The 26,505-nt window shown below is 37.9% G+C and overlaps 1 protein-coding gene across 3 annotated transcripts in view; it reads left to right on the top strand.

Annotated features, from left to right (window-relative positions):
* The window catches only part of GLIS3 (GLIS family zinc finger 3), a 162,358-nt gene that overhangs the window by 118,068 nt on the left and 17,785 nt on the right, over positions 1-26,505 (top strand). For all 3 annotated transcript variants that reach the window (XM_003642989.6, XM_004949062.4, XM_040656276.2), the window contains exons 6-7: positions 13,996-14,137; positions 21,231-21,393. In XM_003642989.6, coding sequence (XP_003643037.3) covers positions 13,996-14,137; positions 21,231-21,393 — 305 coding nt within the window. The remainder of the gene's footprint in view (positions 1-13,995; positions 14,138-21,230; positions 21,394-26,505) is intronic.

Here is a 26,505-nt window from a genome sequence, read left to right as displayed (position 1 = left end):
TATATTGTGCCTGACTGCTTTTTAATCCTCCTTATAACCTCCCCCCACACACTAGGTGACATTATTTTGGTGTTTTAAGTTGCTGGCTCTCCAAGACTGTTCAAATGTGTCTTTGATGTTGCATAGTCTTAAAATAGCAGGATAAAGTATGTTCACAACAGAGGAGACAGCTGCTTACTGTACTAAACTCCTCTTACATAGTTTTTAGCCCAGATTTTCTCAATCTGTCTTCAAAGCTTCAACCTTTTCCTTGGCCTCTTAAGACCTGACCAAATTATGTGTGTGGTACAGAGAAATATATATATTTGCATTATTTTAAGCAGTACACATTTATGACTTACCATGTAAGGCAAAAGTGTCTTTTTTGCAACTCTTGTAAGGCAGCTGCTGTTTCCCTTCTTTTCCCAAACTGTGATTTCTAGCCATCCACCAAGTTTATTCATCAGTGAGTTTCTCCAGCTAATGGTATGAAATCATATACCCTGAGAAGATTCTGGCACAAATGCATTTAGCTTGTGCATATTAGTAGAATAATACAATAAACTTCCATTTACTAAAGGACATCAGTTAAGTGAAAGGAGACATCATCTCTACTTAAAAAAAAAAAAAAAAAAAAAAAAAAAAAGCGTAACTTGTAAAATTATTCATAAACCTGAGGACAAGCATATTTATAAATACTGGGAATAGATGCTTAAAATGTCTGGTAAAGCACTTCAAGTATAATCACAGAATCGCAGACTAGTAGTCACTGATCTATTTCAAGATCAAGTCCAACCCCCCCTGCTAAAGCAGGTTCCAAGGGTGGGTTGAACAGGTAAGCAATCCAGCAGGCTTTGAATAGCTCTGGAGAAGGTGACTCCACAGCCTCTCTGGACAGCTTGTCCCACCACTCTGTCACACTCAAAGGAACAAAATTTCCATCTGTTCCAATTTGGGTTTGTTACCTTTTGTCCTATCAGAACCACTGAAAAGACTATTGCCCTATCTACTTGACACTCATCCTTTAGATACTTATAAATATTGATAAGATCCCCTTTCAGTCTTCCCCAGGCTAAACAGACTGTTCTCTCAGCATTTCCTCACAAGGGAGATGCTCGAGTCCCCTAATCATCTCTGTGGCCCTTCACTGAACTCCTTCTAAGAGATCCCTGTCTTTCTTAAACGGAGGAGCCCAGAACCAAACACAGTACTCTAGATGTGGCCTCACCAGGGCAGAGTAGAGTGGGAGGATCACCTCCCTTGACCTGCTGGTCATGCCCTTTTTAATGCACCCCACGATACCATTGGCCTTCTTGGACACAAGGGCACACAGCTGGCTCATGGCCAGCATGTTGTCCATTAGGAAACTCCGGTCCTTCTCCCTAGAACTCTTCTCCAGCAGATTGTCTCCTAACCTGTACTGATGCATGCAGTTATTCCTCCCCAGGTGTAGGACTCTACACTTGCCCTTGTAGAACTTGATCAGATTCCTCTCCACCTGACTCTCCAGACGTCCAGGTCTTGTTGAAGGGCAGAACAGCCTTTTGATGTGTCAGCCACTCCTCCCAGCTTTGTATCATCAGCAAACTTGTTAGGGTGCATTCTATCGCTTCATTCAGGTCATTGATCAAGATGTTGAACAAGAATAGTCGCAGCACCAACCCCCAGGGAACACCACTAGTTACAGACCTTCAACTAAACTATGTGCTACTGATCACAACCTCCTGAGCTCTGCTTGTCAGCCGGTTCTCAATCTGCCCCAGTGATCTCTATGCACAATAATACTCAGTCCCTAAAAAGCAGTACTTCTTATTTTAAAAATGTAAAAATTGCTGACTTTGTCTGAAGTTCATCTTCTCTTGTAGAAGACTGAAGAAGCTTTTTCAATGGAGAGCAGTCAGTGACAGAAAACTAGACAGCACTCAAAATGAGAGCTAAAGAACATGTATGTACAGCATGGCCTTGGACTACAATCAATTTAAAAACCTGTCCTCGTAGTCATTTTCTTCTTTCAATTTTGGAAGAACAGCAAACTTAAAAGATTTTTTTTAATTGAACAGTTACCATGTAGGTCGTGTTACTAATACCATATATTGGAAGCCAAAGGCCATGTGAGTTTCAAAAGGATTAAGGTATTACTGTGGATAATGAGAGTATCCGTGGTTCTAAAAGGCAGGGTTAAAAAATAAACACAAGGTTTGCGAGGGATATCACGCTTCAAGTCAACATCAAGCAAAATAGATTAGGGAAAAGCGTGATTATTCTGTGCAACTAATTTGCTCTTCATGACTCTTCATGACTCTAAAATGCTAGCCCACTGGTAAACACTGTACGTAACTTAAAGCAGTCTGAGTGTATCTTAAGCTTGATCTGGAACATATATATGCCCCTAAGTTGCTATTTAAGAATAACCTTCAGGCATTCTTGCCTCAAGTTATGTATTTTTCTGACTTTTTAGAATTCTCATTCTATTTTTTGTAAACCTTTTCTTTTTTAATTTCCTTTCTTATTCTGTCTCCCAACTTTGTATCTCTGGTTCTTTAGGATATGCATCCCAAGCTGAACATCATAGGCAGCTGAGGTGCATATGCTGCGGTAAGACCAATCACAGTACTTTCTTGTAGACCAGGTACTGCTATATTTTCTCATCTGCCACCATCTTTCTTTCCATAATTTTTTTCCGTATTCTGAGTTCAACTAAATTGTTTATTAAGAAAGCATTTTGGTACAAATTGGCAAAGCCCACTTAAGTGCATGGTATATTTGCTAATCTTTTTCTAGATTGGACTCCATAGTAATTAGGGATTTCGTGAACCATTTACCTTTTCTTTTCCCTCCACATCAATAATTACCTAACATTTGTTCAGCTTTTTCAATCTGTAATGTATCTTCAGGCCCATCAGGACATACGATTTTTGTCTTTTCAGGAAATTCTTTCCTAAAAGGAGAAAGACACAGTTTTTAGCTAAGTTACTTCTTGAATTAGAATCTTAAATGCGGAAAGGCTGCAATAGCTTGTTCCTCAGACCCAGTGGAAATATGCAGTATTTTTGAAAGAAAAATTAATCTTTTGAAATTACTGATTAATTTCTGCTTTCAGAAATACAGTAAAAGAAGTACAGCTGTTTGGCTGGCTTTGTTGAAGTACATAAAATCAGGAGAGGGTAAGAAAATATAAGGATGAGTGAGGCAGGTATTTGCTTCAGCTCATCTTTGTATTATTTTTTGTTCTTACAAAATGCTAAAAATTTCTCACTTCATAAAAACTGAGAACTGTTTATGTATTGACACTTTTTTGTTTTGATTATAAACTGGTTCTGAAAATTGCTGTTTCTGGTAGAAATAGCATCTACACTGAATTGGAGATGAATCATTTCCTTCTGTTACATGCTGCAGTTCTTATTTGCAGAACAACTTTATTAAGTAACGCTGCAGCGTAGAGTTTTGCTCTGCTATCACAACAAGTTCTGAGTAATTTTGTTTCTGGAGTCATCCAGTGACATCTTTAAGTAGTTAGAAAAATACGTCACAAGTGAACTTATTTTCAGTTGATTTCACTTTGTGTTTTCAGCTAACAGCAAGTAATCTGTCAGTTGACTATGCTGTATTTGAAAAAATGAATCCATAGCTCTTTTAGTTGGTAAGAATTTTTACTGAAACTAGTGAAATTATACAGCACAATCATTAACAAGATCAAGAGCCTGTACTATTAGCTATGCAGTGATTTAAAACCAATCTGAAAGGCAAATACATGCCCTTCAAGAAGACCTGTTTGTTTTGAGAGTGAAGACTCTCACAAGTCTTGTACTTGCACAATAATGTTCTTAACATAATGTTTTTCATACATGCGTACCATTAAAAACACTTTGCTATTTCTGCAGCGTCTTATCAAAGGAATCTGTATTTTTAAAACTAAATATTTAATTCACTTTCAAATACTGAAGCTCATGTCCCAGTTGAAGGTGGAGAACCTATATGGACTTCATGTAAATCATATCATGAGCATTTGTGACTAGTGCCTTCTAAAAGACATTCTCTTCAAATAACTGCATTTTCAAACAGACAAAACAATTTTTAAAACTGGAAAAAAGGTTGCTTTGGTTTCTTACACCTGTTTGGCAAGAGCAAGATCGGTTTGAAAGCATCTGTCACCATTTGAACAGTGCAAAGTCTATGATTTTAGGTACAATTTTTGTTTTATCTATACTTACACCAGTGAATAACAGTTGTCATGCATAATAGTTCTTTAAACCAGCAGGTAGTTCCAAAAAAAAAAAAAAAAGATGTAAAAGATTTTTTAATTAAATGAAATTATACTAGATAAGGATACAACTGTTCAGCTGCAGATTTGGGGGGGTGGGGGGGGAAGAAAGAAAAAAAAAAGTATAATTTGAGCAGTGCAGATAAACAAGACCAGCTAAAGTGAATGTACAGTTTCTCTGAGCTTCTTAGTCTGGACCTTAAACTGAAGATAGTTTATACCAAGTGCTGTCACCTTTCAGCTGATCAGTCTTAGTGTACTTGACAGTTTAAACAGCGCCCATACAGTTTGTGTACTTAAATTATTTACAGATCAGATAATGTTACACAAACTGTTAGATAGAGAATGCTTAATCTGCATCAATTTAGCTAATTTCAGTGGATCTTGGGGAAAGCATGCATGGATCCAGCTGACCAGATAGGTTAATACTTCAGCAGATCCATAGTATGGTAAGTTACTCCCAGGTCTCTACTGGGTTTTTCAGTACTATACAGAGAAGCAGGGCAACTAAAGTATGCGCTGTCATTCCTAACTATACAGTTTTTCTCCTTAATTATTCATTTGTTTTTCACAGCAATTTCACTTGCATGTATTTTCCTGACTTCTTCCAGGATAGAATTTTGTACTGTCTGTGCCAGAAAGCAAGTAGCACAAAGGGATAACTTTGGGAAATGCAGTTCAAAGAATATTTGTGAAAGTTGTCTGACCTCAATAGAGATGTTTTATGAATTGTGATGGATGTAGTATAGCTACCACATCACTAAGGAATAAAGAGGACTCAGGAGACAGAGATCTATGCAGAGCAGTTTCACTTCAAGCTTGGTTCATTTCTAACAAATAATCTTCCTTTTTTTGTACAGATGGGTCAGTTATGTAATGGTAGCTTGTTTTGGAGAGCTGTCACAACATTCTTCAACAAAGAGGGCTTTCTACAAGATTTCCTCCTGTGACATCTGATTGGAAGAAAATCTTTTCAGGTGTTACGGCACTGAGGAAGGGAACAGGCAATCAGGATTTCTCTAATCCTGCTGCTTTTCATGCATGATTTCTTGCATTTCTCATTTGTTACTCTTTGAAAAACAGATCAACTAGCAATGGCTGGAAAATTTCAGAATACTTTTCCTAATTACAATAAAGAAAAATGATTCTATGCTGTACTGCTTGGATGAAGAAGCAGACTATTACACCTCAGCTCTGTCTGTTCCAGCTTTGTTCCATGTTAGAGGCTAGTGGAGTAGAGCAGTCTACATTTCTTGTGGAATGTATTAGAGGGAAATAAGGGCCTGGATCATCTGGCCAGAGCAATTGCCAAAGTTTCCTTGTAAAGTGGCCTGACCAGTGGTGCCAAAGGGCATGTTTTACAGAGATGACCTTGCCCAGCCAGTAGTGATCTTACAGGTGTTGCTGTTTTGCCACTGTGCAAGACCCTTATTTATAAAAGGGAGTATTAAATCCAGAGGGACCTAGACAGGCTTGAGCAGTGGGCCCAGGTGAACCTCATGAGATTGCACCATATGGTCAGATAGTATAGTTAGCAAATACATCAATCTCCCAGCATAATAATACAGAGTTCTTGATTCTTACAGTTCTGCATACTTCATGATGGTTCATTGCTTGCGTTGTTTTAAAGTAGAAGCCAACTTTTTTCATTGTGAGTACATGCTGATTTTACAGCACTTTACTACACTTCATTGAAGCTAACAGCTTGTTGTAAGTTCTTGGAATAAACATTTTATGACAGAAGTTATATGTAATGGTAAACACAAATAGAAAACAAAAGTGATGTTATGTGGTTCTCTTTTGCTAATATTTTTTATTTCATTTTACAATACATTTCCTTTCATTCAATTTCCTTTCATTTCTCAGTGTTTGAACGTATTTTTCTTTTCCAAACCAACGAAGACAATGCTTAACGTAAATCTTACAGGAAATAAAGTCTTTTTTCATTTCTCTTTCTAAGTAATTGATGAAGAAAGGAGAGTTAGAACATCATATCACTGGAATGTCATCAGGCTGTTAGAGCATTAAGGTAGTTACTTGCAACATTGCTCATTCTGTGACTATATTAACCTGGAGAAACTGCTCTGTCTATGAACACCTGCCTTCTGGAGAGCAAAAAGCATCTGTGCAGCTCCTACAGCGAGTCCAGTAAGCTTCTGCATCTTTCAGATTTCAGTTGCCCTTTTTCAATCTCTAAGTTTAAATAAGTTCAAATTTCACTGCTAGAAGTACATAAAGGAGAGAATGGAGAGAAGGGAAAGTAAATCTATTTTCTTGCTTTTAGAGCAGTTAAACATAAGAATATTTTCCCTTATTTGTTCTCTATGAAGGCAATTTAAAAGATGTCATTAATTCAAAGAGAAGAGCATTCAGGGGCTAAGGTTCAGTGAGCAGTGCCCGTGGCAACTAGGAGACAATTCTACAGAAAAAAAAAAAAAAAATCAGAAAATAGTGTTTTAATCCTTGACTTTAATCCCTTTACTTCCTGTTTTCAAAATGAAATTTACATCAGTCACCGTGGAGTGCAGCACTTTCTCCTAAAAGGAATGCTGGCAAAAAAGGGATTAGGAATGAGCAGTGGTGTTTAAGGAATTTATCCGCACAGTTTATTGCAAAACTTTGGAAACCACAAGTGACCAATTTTTTTTAGCATGGTCGTTGCAAAACACGAACCTTGAAAGTAGTGGAGAATTTACTGTGGCTGTTGCTGTTTCCCCAGATGTTGCAGCTGGAAAAGCAAGTCATACCTTGCAAGTAGGTTCTGTCCTGTGGATGTGCTTTGGCAGTGATCTCTGGAGAGCATTATTCTCTAAGGAGCTGGAAACACTGAAAATACCCAGTGTTTTTTGTGGTGCTCATGTGACTATGGAAGTTGTTACAGGATCACAGAATGGTTAAGGTTGGAAGGAACCTCTGGAGGTCTCCAATCCTGCTGCTCAGGAAAGGACACATAGATTAGGTTGTCCCTGATCTTCATCTGCAGATTTTGAAGATCTCCAAGGAGAAGACTCCATAACCTTTCTGAGCAACCTATGCCAATGCTCCATCTCTTGTACAATAAAGAAGTACTTCCTGATGCTCAGATGGAACATACTGTGTTCCAGTGTGTGCCTATTCAGGTATTTGTACAAACTGGTAAGGTCCTAGGTCCTTTTCTGCAGAGGTGCTTTCCAACTGGGTCAACCCTGGCACGTCCTGATGCCTCTTGTTGGTGCCTGATTCCTTCACAAATATAGGACTTTGCACTTTTCCTTGTTGATCATCATGAAATTTCTGACCCATCTCTCCAGGCTGTAGAAGGTCCCTCTGAATAGCAGCACAGCTCACTAATAAGCCAACTACTCCCCCCAGTTCCATGTCCTTAGCAAGTCTACTGATGGTGCACTCTACTTTGTCATGCAGATCAATAATGGTGAAGCTAAGCAGCATTGGATTTGGTAATGACCATGGGGGTACTCTACTCATTATTGGCCTCCAACTGTACATTGCACCACTATTACTGTCTTCATCCAGATTTTGATCCACCTCACTGCTTTCTCATTGGGAGGTTCTCTGAGAATCTTAGGATGAACAAAGGGCAAAGGCCTTACTGAAGTCCACAAAGACAATATACTCTGCTGGCCCGTTGACTGATGATTTCATTGCGGAAGCTTGTCAGGTTGCTTAGTCATCCTGGTGACTTTCTTCTTTTTTGTGTGCCTGGAAATGGTTTCCAGGATTAGCTGTTCCATCACTTTTCAGGGACTGATGTTAGGCCTACTAGCCTGTAGTTACCTTTGTCCTCCTTGCACTTCTTGAAGATTTGAGTGATATTTGCTTTCCTGCAGTCCTCAAGTACTTCTCCCAGTTGACACAATCGAGTAAAGATTATAGAGAGTTGCTTGGCAATCACATCTGTCAGCTTTCCCAGAATTCTTGGGAGCATTCTATCAGGATCTGTCAACTTGTGTATGTCAGGAGTGTTGGTTCAGCCTGATGTTAACATATGTTATTTAACATCACAGTGCTTCCCTGCTACTGATTTCTGCCCTGAATATGTAGTCCTGTGAGCTCTGGCAGGGTATGCTGGAAGCTGCACCAGAAAGAAAAAGTACTCAATACATTTATAGACATACCAAAACACTTGCAATGGCTATCAGTGCATACCAACAGCATTTGTTGTTCTTTAGCTTGTAGTTATTTGCCTCAGCAGCGATACAGATCTCCATCAAGTCTTTAAGAGCATCCTCATTAATTGTCCTTCTTCCAGGCTGAATGTCTATCCTTGCAATGCAGATTTTATACTAATGGAGGTGGGTCCTGGATACTGGCCTGTATTAGGATCCATTTGGGGATCCATACTACTACTCCTGAAGCAACAGATGGGCTATATAATAGCTTCATTGGCAATCCCTATGTGAGGAGAGCCTACATCTGCCCATTTGTTTCCACCTCAGAGTTCTCCACTTCAGAGTTCTGCCCCATCTGCTGATAGTTATTTGTGAGGCTGCACAGTACAAAAAAAAAAAAAAAAAAAAAAAAAACCACCAAAACAAACAGACAAATAAAAAACACAGCAGTCCCCAACAATAAATGGGAGGCTATAAGAATTCTGAAATTCAGCATTGCAAGTCCAGCCAGTGCACAATGTTAACATATAGCAAGAAAATACACTAAATAGACATCTCAAAAACTCACTGGCAGTGGATGAAACTGTACAGAGAAGTTTGTAAGGATTCTTTGAAGAGTGAAAATCATATGCCTGAAGGTCTAAAAATTTGGATCTCATAAGAGCAAAGCAACTAATATTTATTCAGTTTTAGTCTCGTGCTGTAATCAAGGTATTATTTCATACAGATAACTGTTTCCTTGTAGGAACTGGTACATGTGTTAAGTTTTAGTGGCGATCTCGACAAAATCTAATGTTTAAAACCAAGGCCAGTGTTACAATTAGGGCTGCTGCAGAGCTTGAAAAGGAATGTGAAATCTGAAAAACGCTTGCATATATTGTTGGTATGCTGTTTACAGATTTTCATGGCAATTTTTGGTAAACTGTGGCAGGGGGACAAACATGTTTTTTATAACTGAAACAGTAGATGGATGTGTACTTACTTGTTTTCCACTTTTTTCCAGTCATGAAGTAAAAGTTTTCCAAGTAGATCTTTACAAAAAGAGAAAGCAAATCATACTGCAATACAAGTAGGCTGTCAGTCTGCATTTACCTGGAAGAGCTGTATTCTCCAAATCCATCTGACACAAACGAGTGTCAGATTTTTTTGTGCCTTTTGAATGGTAAAACTCATCTCTGTTACTGTTTACGCAAAAAAAAAAGAAAAAGAAAAAAAAAAGAAAAAGCTACAGATGTCTTAGCACAGCAAGAAATAGGAATGGTCATAAGTATGAAGCACTTTTAATAAAGTAGTTGTATGTTTCCAAGTTTGATACAATCTGATATGGAGCAGGAATAGAAGTAGTGTGTGTCTGCATGCATACACGCATCTCTGTGGATGCTTTCCAGTTCTGTGATTAGGGTGAGAAAGAAAAGAAGCAACATCTGTGTAAAGTTGAACTTCTTCAAGACAGTGTACGCCACAAAAAGAAGTATACATAGCAGCCTTCTGTGTGAAAGACAGTACGTGAAAATATGCAGGGCAAAAGAATAACCAGTTTTCAGCAGAGCTATGACCAACCCAGCTTTTTTGTTTATGTCAGAAAATGACCACTTATAACATATCTCACTCAAAATGCATTTCCTTTCCTTCAAGTAAGATTGTTAGTTTCTTTCTTTCTTTTTTTTTTTAATTTGAAGTTTCATTATGATCTATTCCAGCTGCAGTTTTTTTTTCCTTAGAATGGTGGGTTTTGTGTTCCATATCATTTTAATGAGAAGATAACTCAAACTATTTCACAGATTAGAATTATACCAGTCCAAAAAAGCTTACTGTTTCAAGTCTAGCAAAGGCAGAATTCATTTCAGTACCACCCATCTTAACATAACAGTGTTTTCCTCTTGTGATACTATTTCAAAATCAGAATTTCTTACTGACTTAAAATTTCCCAAAGTTTGACTGTGTGGATTCCAGGTGCTTTTGATTGTTAGTGTGAAAGACTCAAGAAAGCATCTGTGGCATGTTATCTCAAATTAAGGTAGATTACAAAGATGGAAGCTATAGTTATATTCAAACTCAGTGTTTGTAGTAAAACTTCTAGGGGAGTAAAAGGAATTATTTCTTGTACAGGACTTGACATCTGCATTATACTTGTGGGGCAGTTTAATTTCAGTTTTATTCTGTTTTCCTGGCCTAATATTTAATTGAAACAGAATGCAGGAGCAGATAAGGATATTGTGCATGCATATCAGAGAGCTATGGTAGAAAATTAGAATAGTGCTATAACTCTCTAGAAATCCTGCCAATGGTTCACTGTAAATGCAGGTTATTGAGGAATCCCTTCTTTCTTCAGTGCCTCTTTGCTCCAATATATCTGTAGCCTCTAGATGCAAGAACCATGACACATAGAAAGTATGAACTTGTGTGGTCTGTTGTCAACAAGGATTAGTACCTCTAAAACATGTAGACACTCTCATGCATCATAGTTTCATCTTGAACATATATATTTTTTTCAGTGGTCACATCTGTATGCTGTCAGTGTCACAGTGCTAAAAAGACTAATATGACTGCACAAGAAAATGTAATCTTCTGTCTACTCTATTAAAAACATTGATAAAATGGATGTCTCAGTGTTGACACATCATGCTTCTCTTTCCCACTGCCAGCTCAACTTACAGAAAAGAAAAATGCATGTAAAAGTCTACCTGCTTATTCTCTGACAAACAGTGCTTAGAGACGGTTAAGATTCCTCTTTAGCTATATAATGAAAGAAAAACTACATTTGCAAAGCTTTGATGCTTACTGTATAGCAGTTCATCTCAATGAAACATAGCAGAATTCAGGGGTTGATTTTTTTTTTTTTTTTTGGCTCTTGTTATTTTGTTTTGTTTTTAATAAAGTAGACACAGATCAAACCTGCATTGAATGCATAGCATGTAGCCATTGTCTCCTTTACTTGTGGAAGTACTGTACTTTGTGGACAGAATTCTTAGAGCTTATTAAGCCAAATTTCTCCATTTGAATGAGATTTAAAATACTGTGATCTGATTGCATAACTGGCTAATTTGAGTAACTGGAGGACCCTAGTCTTTACTGAATAATTACCTCAGTTAATGAGAGTACACCAAGACAGGCTTTGATATTACTGAGGTCCTATCTCATGCCATTGAAATAAACTGATCATGTTCGAAAAATCCAAAACTATGTCTCTTCTAACCAAGTGTGTTCATAAACATGTTTTCTTTGATGGCATTAGATTCCTACTGGACGGGAATAAAGCTGAAGAAATGAGTCAGGTTATACAAAAACATGCATATTTCACATAATACACAAATTGTTTAAAGAAATAGAAATTATGTTTTCTTTTAAGAAGTCATTTTCTTTGGAAGTATATCATGCATCAAACGGACATCTTGTTTCTGATCTTTGACTCAAATACTACATGGAACCATTAAGACTGTAGAATCTTACTCTGTTCCAATTACTTCTGCTTGTGTCACTTAATATTTGGTAATTATTTAGTCACAGCTAAAATGCTAGTATAAAGTAGAATATCAATTGAGTGTTCTGAAAGGTGATAAACATTATTAGTTGATTATCACAGGAGTAAAAAATTTATAAATTATGACGGAGGGTGATTTAGTATTAGAAAAAAATGTCACATTTTATATTAGGGAGTCAACTATCCCCATATAATAATGGGAGTGGCTCAAATTTCTATAAAACTCGTCAAGTCTTCCACACAACTGACCTATTAGAGACGAAAAATAATCATTTTGAACAAGTATTTCATACAGGGAAGTTACTGCTGAGATAAATTGTTGATTGTTAATTTGCAATTTGGCCAGGCATAAATTTGTGCTACATTGCAGTACGCTGAAAATCTCTGTGCTCAGCATGGCAATTTTTTCATTTTCTAATTTCATCATTCATCAAGATAACTTATTAATGTTATAGTTCTCACAAATAGATTGTCAACATTTTAGTCACAGTGTGATTGTACTGGTGCTCATTTGAGTGATCAAAAGGGAAGTGCAGTATTACTGCCAGGATTTTTGTGTTGGGATATAATTTGTATAGAAGTCAGGGAGAGTGTCAACTGTCTTTTACAGCTGTTTGATGACTCTACAGTCCACGCTGCAAACAAAGGTATTGTCTTTGGAATACGGAAAGAAACAGACTGCAGCAGTTAAGTTTGGTCAGTTATCTTTATATATTTTGCCTTTATATATTTCTTAAGCTGAAGACAAAAGTTTATGGATGCAGTGTATGGTTGGTTGATTTCCATATTTTTGAACTGATGTGTCTTTTCATTGATTGTTCTGTGTTTCCTCACGTGAGAAATAAGAATCAAAGCTCAGATTTCACTGCTAGTAACAAAAGGTGAAGTATTAATTTCAGTTAAAACTTTTTCTTAAGGTTTTTACTAAAATATGAAAAAAAAAAACCTTTTAGTGAGATGATAGAGGATTTTTCTACCCTGTATGTGTTTATAGGAGAAAAAGATCATCTTGATCAACTAAGGCTGAATTAGAGTTTGTTTTTTATAGTTTATCTTGCTTCAAGAAGTCCATAGGTGCTGCCTATAGTAACAGTGAACATCAGATAAACATTCATGCTACTCTGAAAGAAACGTCTGGACCTATAGCAGCTTGTAGATATGAGTAATAAATGAAAAGCATTTGTCAGTCTTTCTCTCTTCCTCTTGTTCTCTGTTTCTTTCTTTTCTACAATTTGGATATGTTCTAGAATAATAAATATATCTCAAAAAGTTAATTTACATTCAGGTTTAACAATGAATCACTGGATTGTGAAAAGAAGAAATAAACTTCAGCATATGCAGTCCGCATATGTCACCTTTCTACTGTAGTCACCATACCTGTGGTGCTTAGAATGTGTCACACCAACCCTCTGCTCTCTTGAAACAGTTTTGTACTGGAGCATGTCATCAGGAATCATTTGGATGAGCATCAACACCTTATGGCACAGTAGTGGGGTTTTTTCAGTTGCATTTAGAATCCTTCCTTTCTACTATTGTTTCTTCACACCTGAATATAGGATGGACAGAAACTCCTGTCATTTCTCTTTTGCCTGTAATGAGTTTGTTAGAAGTGCTGGGTTATATTCTAGACCTGCTCATCTTTCATGGTGAGCACGTCCATCCTCACTATAGTGAGTGATATAGTGCCTGACTGTTCACTCCCAGCCTCTCATGTCCTCTGCCACTGGCATGGATGCTTTTCTGGTGCCTACAGTGAGCTGGTACAGGAAGCCAAACAAGCAGGAAAATGTCAGAATTTCTAATAGTGTCATTCTGCTGATATAAGAGATCACAGACATTAGATAAGTCTCTATTACCCATGAACTGGGATATTGTTCTGTCTTGCACAGTGTATTGCAAAACGGTACACATAAGTACATCTGTCCGAAGTCCAATCTGTACAAGTTGCCCTTGTCCTGAGTATAGTCTTGTTAAGCATGAGGCAGAGTTCCCTTCCTCACATTTGAAAAATATGTGCTGTAATGGAAGGATATTTATCAGAATTTAAAAGAAAAGAATTCTCCTTGTTCTCAGTTCCTTTATCTAACCTCTCAACATTTCCTCATTTCTCATTACTACTTACCTGTGTTATATTGGTTTCTCGTTTCTTATCTCTTGTGTTGCAGTTACGATCTTGCTCAGAGCTTGGACAGGACATCCTGAATGACTGCCTCACAATACAGTCCCTCCAGACAGCACCATCTCCACACAATGCTATGGATAATGCACTGGGACAATCCACAGGGCCTGCTCATGACATTTACCCAGGTATGGAAAAGACAAGAAAAAGCTATATTACTACTTGCTTGGGATTAGGAATTATTTTATGGAGTACTCTAAAATTCATGTCTATCGTGTGAAAGGAACAGAATCTGCAAAGTAATATGAAACAATGTAAAACAGATTTTCATATCTGTCATTTTGATGGGAAGGGGGAAAATTCTAGTTTTGTCCCTAAAAAGATCTACCACAATATTTTTCCTCTGTAGGTGCTCAGCTAGCAATTCACTTCACCATAGAATCATAGAGTGGTTTGGGTTGGAAGGGGTCTTAAAGGTAATCTACTTCTAACCACTTTGCTGTGGTCAGAGTTTCCACCCACTAGATCACGTTGCCCACTTCTACAAATGTCTTCTTGTAGGCAGCTTGAACTGTTGAATTCATCTGGATTTAAGGAAGTTATTTTTCCTTTTCATTATTCATGAATCACACATCAGTTTCTAGTAGATCTATATCAGTGAACTTAAATGCTGCATTATGAGCTCTAGTATTATATAAGTACAACAATAAACATATTTGTGTTATAAATGTGATAGTGCTATTTTTATTGTGTGGATTACATATTTGAGATTTTCATATTAATACATCAAACTGACATACCTGGTTAAATGTACAGTAGATGTTCAGGCTTTGGTTATATTTGAAACATTTGGGAAGAGGGAAAATATGTCTCAAACCTTAAGAAAACAGTAGGATGTTAACATTTTAATGTGGTATTCTAGTAGTTGTGAAGACATCTGGTTTTAACTTTAAGACAGAATGCATTACATCTTCTAACAGTCCAACTACAAATTGAAGACCAGATGTAGGAAGTGAAAGAATTGATTGAATGATATATGAAGTGCTGAAAATGACATTAAATGAAGTGGTTATCTCAGTAAGTGGTTTATTTTACTGACAGCCTTGGGAACACAACAGTTCTGTCAAGGTTGCCATGAACTACATACTAGTTGGTGTTTATGTAGGCTTATATAACAAAAATCAGGAAATTTAAAGCTATGATTTAAAGCTATGAAATCCTAATTTATAAAGTAGTTGGTATTATCTGCAGTCTGTTAACCTTCAAATGCCTGTGTCTGATTTTAGTCCGTGTGGCACCTGTAACCTCAGAGCTTAAGGAAAGTTCAGAATTTAAAGACCTCTTGCTGCCCAGGGATCCTCTAGTGACATGGTATTAGTTGCATCTGCTTTCTTTATATAGTATTCTGAGCAGAAGCTGGATGATGAGGAATATTTAGATTTATAAAAATTATTTACTGACATTACCCAGTGCACTGCAAAACTTACATTTAGAGAAGAAAAAACTCAGCTTTTCCTTTTCCTTTCAAGTGCATAAATAATGTGGAAGTTAGATGGGGACAGTAAGTCATATGTATTCAGTACCTACAGCTGAGACCAGGTTTTCAGAAATTCAAGACATTCTCACAGATTTCCAGTATATTCTGTGTAGTACTGAGCTCTTTCACAATGCTCCGTGACTGGGGACATTCAAACCCAGGCTGGACAGGGCTCTGAGCAACCTTATCTAGCTGTAGATGTCTCTGTTCATTGAAGGGGAGCTGCACTACATGGCCTTTAAAGGCCCCTTCTAACTCTAAGGATTCTATGATTCTGTGGTTCTGTGATTGCTTGTTTCTAGTCCAACTCCCCTGCAATGAACAGGGGCTCCTACAGCTAGATCAGATTGATCAGAGCCCTAACTAGCCTGACCTTGAATGTCTTCAGTCACGGGGCATCTACCACCTCTCTGAGTCTTCGTGGCAAGTAGCAAACTGATTTCCCTTACACATGTTCTCAGCTATCCATAACTTGGCAAATGTCTTGTAACTTTATATTTTTACTACAAAGGCAATAGTAGTGTTGTTTCGCTTAAACTGGCTTAGGGTATTGTGTCAGATATAAATTAATCTATGTCACTTCATTGTGACAACTGCGTGATCTAGTTGAAATTAATTCTTTCACGAAGTACTCCATAGAGTTGCTGCATAATAATACACTATATAGCAAAGTCAGTTAAGTCCAAAAGGAAGGGACTGGGGCATAGTATAGGAATGACAACATTATTAATGCCCCAAACATGAGATGCAAAACACCTGAAAGCTTAAGTGTACTTGCACAGAGAAGTTACTCTTTCAACTTCTCTGAAAACAGCAGTGTATTTTGTGAGCATAAAGAAAAACACTAAGACTTCTCTGAAAAATGAAGAATATGATTTCTACAAGGAACTGATAGAGCACATATTAGCTGAAATGTTTTTGTGCCACTTTTCTAGTAGAAACAAAATAAATTTCTATTCTTCCAATGCCTTCAAACCTCTCTTACTTTGAGGCTGCTTTTCTCATACCTTATGCACGTTTAAAGCAAATGGAGGCTTTCTCCTTTTGTAAGAGATTTGCATGATAGACATTTGGAAGCAAACTATTAGAAATATGTGATTACAAAAACAGACATTTAGGTAACAGTCCATTTCCACTTACTAAAGTGCAGCAATGCCTAGAATGATCCCTGTTTCTCTGTGCAGATACAGAATCTGAAGACACAGATATATTTTGATGAAAATATGAAATAATCTTATTGATTACATATGTATTACTTAAACTTTAGATTGCAAAAATGCTTGCCTGTTTTGTGACCTTTGTGACTTCATTGAAGAACTGAATATAATCCTGTTAATACAGTGAGGTAACATGAGAGATCTGCTTAAAACAAACACAAAGTTACTGAAAGTATGGCTAACAGTAAAAGAGATTGTCTTTATAGAATGCTATATAGAAATGTTCTCTAAACTCATGGTAGCAGTGTTAAGAGGAGGGGTATTTGGGGGGCAGAAGTAAAAGAAATGCTGATTTTGCAATAATAAATCCAACATAATAAATTATATAATTTATTATATAATAATATAATAGGAAGGGAGGGGTGATTATTCTTTTAAAAAATGTTACCTGAAATTATATTTTTCTGGCTTCATTTTAAAAAAAAAAAAAAAAGCTTTGGGTTCTGTATCTTTTTAAATGCTTCATTTCTGTTTTTAAAGGAACCTTATTCAGAATTAGTTTTTTCTCTCTTATCCACCCAAATTGTTCCTGTGCATGAGTGCATGCGAATTTAGCTTCTCATAGAAATAATATCTCTGCAGACATATTCTCATGGAATTTCTAAAAAAAAAAAATTGTGTTGAGAATTTTCTTCTTTTTTTTCTTTTCCTTTTTTTTTTAATCTGAATCTTTTGCTCTTTCTGGATTATTTTATCTTGTATTGCTCAGGAGAAAAAACACTTCTGTTAAGTAGTGCACTTAATTTTACATCTTTCTATGTGGATCTAGCTAGTGGTATATTGGAGTCAGTGAGAATGGTGGTGGCCATGAGCGTTTCTCCAGTTTCATACCATTCAAATCAGATGTTTAATGGGCAGCTGTGTGTTCACACAAGCAACACAGATTTAACAGTTGAAACTCTAAGAAAGCATGCCATACATGCAGCACCCAACAAACAGTGATCAAGTTATGTAGCAGTTTCTTAAATACTATCCAGAATTTTCTGTCTGTGTATTAAGACCTACTCTACTGGGAAAATGACCTGCCACTGACAGTAGTTGTTGGCTGCCATTAGTCTGTGAACTGCCATTGGCTGACAGTGTTTCCTTTTTTGTTGGTGTTTACCAGATTCAGGTAGTACCTTGGACCAGTGCCATGTCTACACTAGAAAGTTTCATGGTAGTATTTCCCCTGGGAAGCAGCTGCCAGCATTGCAATTTCATTTCACTGCATGCCCACAGAGATGTTGTTACTGGTATGCTACCTGCCAGAATCTGTGGGCATTGTGTAGTCTTTCACAAGGCTTCATTACAAGGCTCCGTGCGAGCCCAGGAGTGCTGCTTTGTCATGCTGTGATCATTTAACATAGCATGTGCACAAGTATGTTTTTGCAGATAATATCTATGCTTTTTCTTCCATAAACATTGTTTCTTCTCCTCTGGCCCCTGCTATATATAGCTCATATTTTATGCCACATACTGTCCATCTGTCAGAAACAGAAACAAATGCAGAGAAATTGCTAGGAAATGTAGCAAAAAGGTACTATCGATTCTGTGGTGAATACTGCATTGGGCTTTAGGTTGCCCAAGTTCAGAGAAAACAGTTTTTGCTGATGACACATGGTTGTCTGTGCCTGGCTGCAGGGAGATTTTTTTTGCCAGGTCTTCTGTACAGCTGTTGGAACCTGTGTTACCACTGCAGCCAAGGCTGGCAGGAAATGTGCAAGCACACCTTAGGAAATACCTACCTGAAATCCTCACCTTTGTTTAAGACAGGGAATAACATTCACAGTCCAGACTTTTTTCTTTTATTACAGCTTTGAAATAATTTGTTTTAAAGAAAAATATCACAGTACCAAAAAACCAAGCTGTTATATTTTCTAATGCCAATTATTTTCTCATTAAAAAATGCAAGTTATTCTATATTTCAAAGGAGCAATTTAAATTATCCATGCTTTTATTTAGAACAGAGATTCTAAGTTTGTATTTATCTTGCATTTTATTGATTTACATTAAATATTCTCTCTACTTATTCTGTCAGAAAGCTTGCTTGCTTTTCAGTATTTCCTTCTGTTTTGCATGTAAGCAAGACATGGCATATTCTAATGGATATTCCTTTTTTCCCCTCTGCACTCCTGTTGATACTAAACTGAGTGAGAGGATTGAACAGAATGATTTTTGGGGCTACATGAGGAAAGTGAAAACATAACTACAGCTACCTTGCTCTTATCTTAGAGAGGTCCATTTCTTACTGAATTATTCCTTGTTGGTTTAAATGATCCCTCACTTCACAATATGATCTTCATCCTCTGTGTCTTTCCAAGGTTTGGGAGACATTCAACTGTCAGGTATCAGCTATGACTTGCATTGGCATTAGGACGCTGTGATCCATGTAAGAATGAGTAAACAGTAGGGCATAGAACAGAGGGCATCCACAGGTGGTTTTGTTGGCTGTATTTGCCACACTGTAGGGCAGTCTCCATTCCTCCAGCTTTGCCCACCAATGTGACTCATGTCTACTTTCTCTACACTTTAAATTACCTCCACAGTGTCTGTGTCAGGTATTTTTATTCAGAGTGGTTTCCTGTCTGGACTTTCATTAACTGCCATCTCCACCAGCTGAAACATGTCCAGGACTGCTCTTGGAGGAGGTTACAACATAATCATAGAATCTTAGAGTTGCTCAGTTTGGAAAAGACCTTAAAGATCACCAAGTCCAACTGCAACTTAACCATACTACCCTAACTCAACAACCCTCCACTAAATCTTGTCCCTGAGCACCACAGCCAAACGGTTTTTAAACACATCCAGGGATGGTGACTCAACCACCTCCCTGGGGAGCCTATTCCAGTGCTTATCAATCCTTTCTGTAACAAAGTTTTTCCTGGTTGCCAACCTAAACCTCCCCTGGCACAACTTGAGGCCATTTCCCCTCATACTGTCACCTGTCACCAGTGAGCAGACACCAACCCCATTCTCACTGCAGTCACCTTTCAGGTACTTGAAGAGAGCAATAACATCTCCCTTCAGCCTACTTTTCTCCAGACTAAACAGCCACAGGTCCTTCAGTCACTCTTCATAGGACATATTCTCCAAGACTTCACAAGCCTTGTTGCCCTTCTTTGGACCTGCTCCAGCACCTCAGTGTCCCTTCTTTATTGAGGTGCCCAAAACTGAACACAGTACTTGAGGTGAGGCCTCACCAGTGCCGAGTACAGGGGCAGGATTATTTCCCTAGTGCTGCTCACCACACCATTCCTGATACAAGCCAGGATGCCATTGGCCTTCTTGGCCACCTGGGCACACTGCTGACTTATATTAAGTCAACAGTCCATCAGTACACCAAGGTCCCTTTCCATCAGGCAACTTTTCAGCCACTCCTCCCCAAGCCTGTAGGGATGCTTAGGGTTGTTGTATCACACATGTTGGCTCACAGTGAGAAAGAGAGGAATTACAGAAATAAGCTGAAGGCTTGGTAAAGGAGGTGGGCTTCCACTCTTTTGATCTTGGGCAGTAACTTCAGAATTGTGACCTCAGAAATAGTTTTTTTGAAGATGAGATAGTGTCCTAAAAAGAATGTTTGTTCTGCTAGGACAGCAGCATCCATAGATGTGTTTTAGCTATAGAAAGACGTTATAGCTGTGATAGCACCCTTTGGGGAACTGGTTTAAATTCTAGAATTTTGTCAATAAATTTGAATCATTAGCTTCAACGTGCTCACTAGCATAACATAAGTTTTATAGATATAATTTAATATAGTAAACTAGGCTTTTTTATAAAAAGACTGGAAGATATGACAACCAGTGACGACTCATTTTCCTCTTGTGAACAGACTAAAAAATTCTTAAAATCTGATTCCTTTCTCAGAATTCATAAAATATTTAAGAGCATGTATTTGGCTGCTGCTCAACATCAACATTAACTGCCTGACACAAATGTCAGTGAAAATAATTGAGTAACTGGATTGTCAGAAGGATTTGGTAATCAGAGTTGTAATTCCAAATTTAAAGAACTTTTGAAAATGAGATTACAGGATTTTTCTGGTAAACTCATTAGGGAATTTGGAGGGAGTCCTGTAATGCTTTTAGTTTAATCATTTAGAGCCTTTCCCTATTTGAAATACATGTAAAAGCAACTGCACAGAAAACTAAGAAAGTGTTAATGTTAGTTCCATATTTTTGCATATTTTATTAGGCAGTCTATAAGCAATAACAGCAATATCTGTGTTTGGGTTGAGGTCTTGAAGAAATTTGAAATTTTCACAGTTAGAAAAATATAGAAAGCTATTTCACTACTTAAAAAAAAAAAAAAACCTGTGCTTTCAGTTTGCTCGGTAGCTCTGAAAAATATTTCTTAGTATATATTTGCCACTTCTTCTACATTATGAAACTATAGAATTGCAGTGCATTCAGGCAAAATTCCCAAGACAAGGTGCACAACTATGTTGTTCCTGGTTTCATGAGAGCATCATTTGGTAGCAACAGGGGTTATTTAGCTATTTTTTGTGTCTCTGCCTGATGAAGGTTATTTCTCTCCTTTTGGTTTCAGTGGCCGTGTTCCCCAGCATGCAGACAAGTGGAAGTGGAACAGCAGCTGGGGTAGTGTCCTTGTCCCAGCCCAGCAGCCACTCCTCCCCAGGATGTAACGTACAGAGTAGTCCTCTCCATTCTCCTTCCCAGTTATCTCTTCTCTCAGTTGCAGACTCTGAGAGGTAAGACCACCTCCTGCTTGTCCCACACCACAGCTGAGTCAGGACTTCCTTCAGAGCTGCCAGGATCAGCAGAAATTGAATTGTTGCTGCTCAGGAAGTTGCTGATAGTAGCCCCTGGGGTAACAGTTGCTCTGGGTGTGAGTTTACCCAGGGAGAGAGTGATGGAAGAGACTTTACTGTATCAGCCTGATGGTGACTCGGGAATTCCTGTCCCTCTCCCTTTCAGAGACTTTCTCCAAATCCCCTCTGATTTCCACCAGTGCCCTAAGCAAGGCATGTCAAACTGGCTGGAACACTTTAAACATCAGAGGAGCCCAGTAACACCTATCAGAATAGCAATCCTGAGATTCATGTTTCAGTTTGCTTGCAGTAGGAGAGTCATAAATTTCTCTCTTTTCTCTCAATATTCTCTTAACACAGACTATTTCAGAAGGAACTTATCATCTTTTCTGTTATTAAGACTAACAGATAATGAATAGATTTTATTTTTAATTCACTGTTTTGAGAGCTTGATTTATAGTCAGCACTTTATGCTGGCAAGGTACAAACCCTTGGCTGCTTCAATGATTTTAGGTATGTCAGTGATGTGAAAATTGCTTAAAATGTTTTAGACATTTTCTAAATTATTTTCATCAGTATCTCCCATTATTTGTATAGCATGTGGCATTATCACACTTCAATGCAAGTAGAATAATGACTTCTTACTATACATATATGGTTACTTAAAACCATTTTTTTTTCTAATCTCACTATTTTTCAGTGCTCTAAATGATTAATTACTTTATGTTACAAATGTATTTCAAAGTGTTTAATTTCCTTGTGTGATAAAAATTGCAGTAATTTGGAGAACACAAAGAGTCCAATTATAAACCCAAGAGCATTCACTAGATTTTGATTACTGATACTTCTTTTCAGGAAAGCATTAGTAACTTCACTTTATATCAGGAAGATGAAAAAGCACAATGGTTCAGGGAACTGATAACAGACAAAAGTGCTTCTCATTTTCAGATGACATGAGGGAATTCAGTTATTTTTGGAGCCACTGAAAGTTGTTGATGCATCAGTCCAAAACAGCCATTTCACTATCATCTAGTGTCTCATTCCTTATTCCTCTTTCCTGGCCACACAGTACTGACCCTTTTCCCTTGATCAAGCTTTGTGTGCAAACTCTGGAACTGCTCATGCTCTCTTTTCCCACATTCTTTTATTTCTCAACGTAGTTTTCTGTCTGATATCCTCGTCCAACAAATACCAGAGCACAAGGTGACAGGCAGGGACTAATCAATAGCTAGTGTTATATTGTGATGAAAGACAGCGATCTTCTAATTAGCTTAGGCATGTCTTAACCCATGGCCCACAGGCTTACTGTGGCCTGGCACAGCTTGCAATGTGGTCGCTGCCTGCCCTACACAATAAAAGCTGTTCCCTACAGAGTGGCCCCAGGCATTGCTCAGCAGTAATCAGACCATCAGTGTGCTGCTATTAATGCTTTGCAGACTGAAGGCTGGGCAAAGGGAGGACTGTGCTGTGCAGTGCTCACTCAAGTGATGGCAAATAATTATATGCACTTTAATACATAGGCCAAACAGCAGAGAATTTGCAGTTGTGCTTTCTGTTTTGGTACAGGAGTTTGAGAATAGGTAGAATAGGTTTCAAGATTGCAACAAAAAAGCCATAGATTTATATTTCTGGCACCGTTTTCAGTTGATATAAATACATTTACACTATGATTTAACTCATAAAAGTCTTGAATGGGTTACAGATCTCAGAATATTACTGCTCTCTACAGAATAACAATGATAAAAAACTTGCATTGTATACTCCTTTATCATGGGTTAGCTGTGTATGCTCTCTTCTAACGGGTTTAAGTTTTTTTGTTTCTCATTTGTGGAGCTACTTTGGATTAAAAAAAACAATTCCAGTTTCTCAATTTGAGAAATAGGACATATGGCAATTTAAATTCACTAAGGAAAATGCATTAAAGCAGTTTTCATTTTATTACAGAACATATAGTACAAGTTAAGATGAGTAAATAAAGTAAACATTAATACAGAATCTGTATTTTGTGTCTAATACCATTCACATGTGTAAAGATCCTGCAGTTATCTGTCACTTCCACTACTTTCTGGATGTAATGCTAGCTGTGAAAATGTGAGCTGAGTAAACACTTCAGTGTATAATTCATGACATATATGGCTTTGAAACGTGTGACTCTCCAGGGAATCATAGAATGGTTTGAGTCAGAAGGGACCTCTAAAGGTTCGTCTTATCACTGCTAGTACTACAGGGTTTAGGTATCCAAACAGGGTATTTAACCCCTTCATGGTGTGCGGTTCCTGACATGACGCATGTGTCTGTAGTCATTCCAGAATTAGGATGAACTGACATGCACACAGTCCTGCAATTGCTTGCAGCTACTAGTCTGAACCCAATCTAAGCTGGTTTGGTAACTTCTGTGACTCTGGGACTATTCGTATGTCTCCATCCATTGTGGACAGCATGCTCAGGCTTGTGAGTGACAGTCAGAAAGAAATAAGCACTTTCTCTACCTTTCTGTGGACTGTAGGATGGAGAAATAATTGGAAGGCTTCCTTTCTTTCTCCACCAAAGTGTTGGGAGTGTGAATGTGAACTGAATTAAGCCTTGCTAATGTGAGAAACTGAACCAAAAGTGAGGCACATGTCCTGCTGTTTTCATTCCATGTACAAAGCTCTATGTACCGAGTGCAACTTAGAGAGCATGGATCTAAAAAGCTGCTTCATTCACCAAAGGAGAGAACATGCATAATAAAAATGCAAGTTTACATTTGTTTGTTGCAGCTTGCTAGTTCTGATTTTCAGTACTTCCCTAGTTTGAAATATTGCAGCTGTTCAATGAAGATAGCAAAATGTTATAGTACCCGAAGTCATATCTGTGAAAGATATATACTTGGGTTTTTACTGATTTTTGTAATAACAGAGAACATAGGCATTCAGGAAAGCTGAAGAAGAAAATAATCTATTGAAAAACTGTAAAACCAGTTCTGTTTTTATGTGGAATATTTAATTTGCAACATAGTGTCACATGCTTGAAATTATTTCTAATAATTTTGAATAGTAACCTTCATGGTCACAAACAAACAAACAAACAACAACAGCAACAACAAAAGACAAAAGATGCATACATATTTTGTATTAACCAATGTGAGAGCATGTCAGATGTTCTTTCACCACTTTGGAAATTAGCTCTAGTCATATGTCCCTGAAGCATGACACAACCTGACTTAACTGGAATGCCTGGAAACTACATGCAGCTGGGAAAAAGAACTTGAGCTTAACTGTTCAGTGATGCATTACTGAAATGCTATTATAAGTTCTGTGGCAGCGCTTGTTTTTGATTATTTGAGTGTGTGGTCATATTCCTTTTATGCCTTTGCTGTAAGATAGTAAGTGTATCCACACCAGAAGCAAGTCTCCAAGTGCTTCTAACCAAGCAGTTGGGACATCATGTTACAAAGCCCTTTGTATGTGGCATACAAGGGTCTGACTAGAAGATACCCTTTAGTTAGCCATGCAAACAGGGTGGTTTTGAAATCAGAACAGTAATTTCTTTCAGGATTGCTACACTTGAGAGGCTTAGCTGCTGAGATATTATCACTTTTTCTGTTAGTGAGCAAATGACAGTTAGAAATGGAAGATAATGAAGAGTGGAGGTGGCAGCATGTCTAATCCCGAACATGTGCCAGAGCAGACCTGACAAAGCTCAGAATTGTTCTGTCCATGCTTTCTCTATTTTCTGAAGGCACTATTTTCCCTTTTGAAACCCAGTTTTTTAATACAGTTCAGCCACAGAAAATGATGAGAGAAATGTTAAAGTTTTTATCTGTCTCCATCTTCTTCCACTCTCCTCACCAAAACACTTCTGATGGTTTTGGGGCGGCCATTTTCTTTCTTCCTCCTGCCCCTCCTTAGACTATATGGACCACTGGTTTGATCTGATAGAGCAATTCCTGCGTTCCTAAAGCTGGAGGACTTGCAGCATGAAAAGGATTTTTAGACACTTGTTAATGACTGGTAAGAAAGATGTAGCACTAGTAAATACAGTCAAGATCTCTGAGAAACCATGGGGCTAGAAACTTCCTGTGGGGTTGTTGCCATGCAGGATGCTGAATAAAAATATGGAAAACAATTTTGCTTTGCTTTGGCCAAAATATTTTTGCTGTGGGAAAAGATTGTCTTTAAAAATAGAAAAGGAAAAGATCAGTTGCAACTTAAAGTCAACAGAGGTAAATATATTTTATCATAAGCAGGTAAAACTAATCAGGATTTTTAAAAAATCAGTGATTTCCCCAAAGTTATGAGAATCCAATCATAACCTTGGGGAAATCGTTGATTTTTTAAAAGTATGCTTTAAAGCTTTCATAGAATCCTAGAATGGCCCAGGTTGGAAGGGACCTCAAAGATCATGAAGCTCCAACCCCCTGCCACATGCAGGGCCACCAACATCCACATATGATACTAGACCAGGCTGCCCAGAGACCCATGCAACCTGGCCTTGAACACCTCCAAGGACGGGGTGTTTCCTTACAAGTGTTCCTGTGTTAATTTGTTTGACTGCCACTTACAGATGGTTTACAGAGACTTACAATAGAAAATATCCCTCAGTGACAATGTATTGAATTAAAGAATCATAGTATTGTTAAGGTTGGAAAAGACCTCTAAGATCATCTGGTCCAACCACCATCCTCACGATGTCTACTAAACCATGTCTCTTAGTACTATATCCACACATTTCTTGAACACCCCTAGGGACAGTGACTCCACCAACTCCCTGGGCAGCCTATTTCAGAGCCTGATCAATCTTTTTGCCAATATCCAACCTGAACCTCCCTTCACTGAGGATCTGCAAAGTCTCCAGCACACAGCATAAAGACTGGAGCCGAAGAAGCATATGAGACTGCAGAATGCAGAGAACAGAGACGCTGTCACAGATTTGCAGGATTTTTCAAGCAACTTGAAGGCAATCAAGAAAAATTGTTCCTCAGTTAACATTGTCAGGAAGTGCAGCTCTGCACAGGACAGTTCTGGAGACAGCAACCTGCTACCGGGAGCTCATGGCTTTGTCCTCTGTCCA

The sequence above is a fragment of the Gallus gallus genome, chromosome Z, assembly GCF_016699485.2.
Source record: "Gallus gallus isolate bGalGal1 chromosome Z, bGalGal1.mat.broiler.GRCg7b, whole genome shotgun sequence".
NCBI classification, from domain to species: domain Eukaryota; kingdom Metazoa; phylum Chordata; class Aves; order Galliformes; family Phasianidae; genus Gallus; species Gallus gallus.
This window is presented reverse-complemented; position numbering and strand designations above follow the sequence as displayed.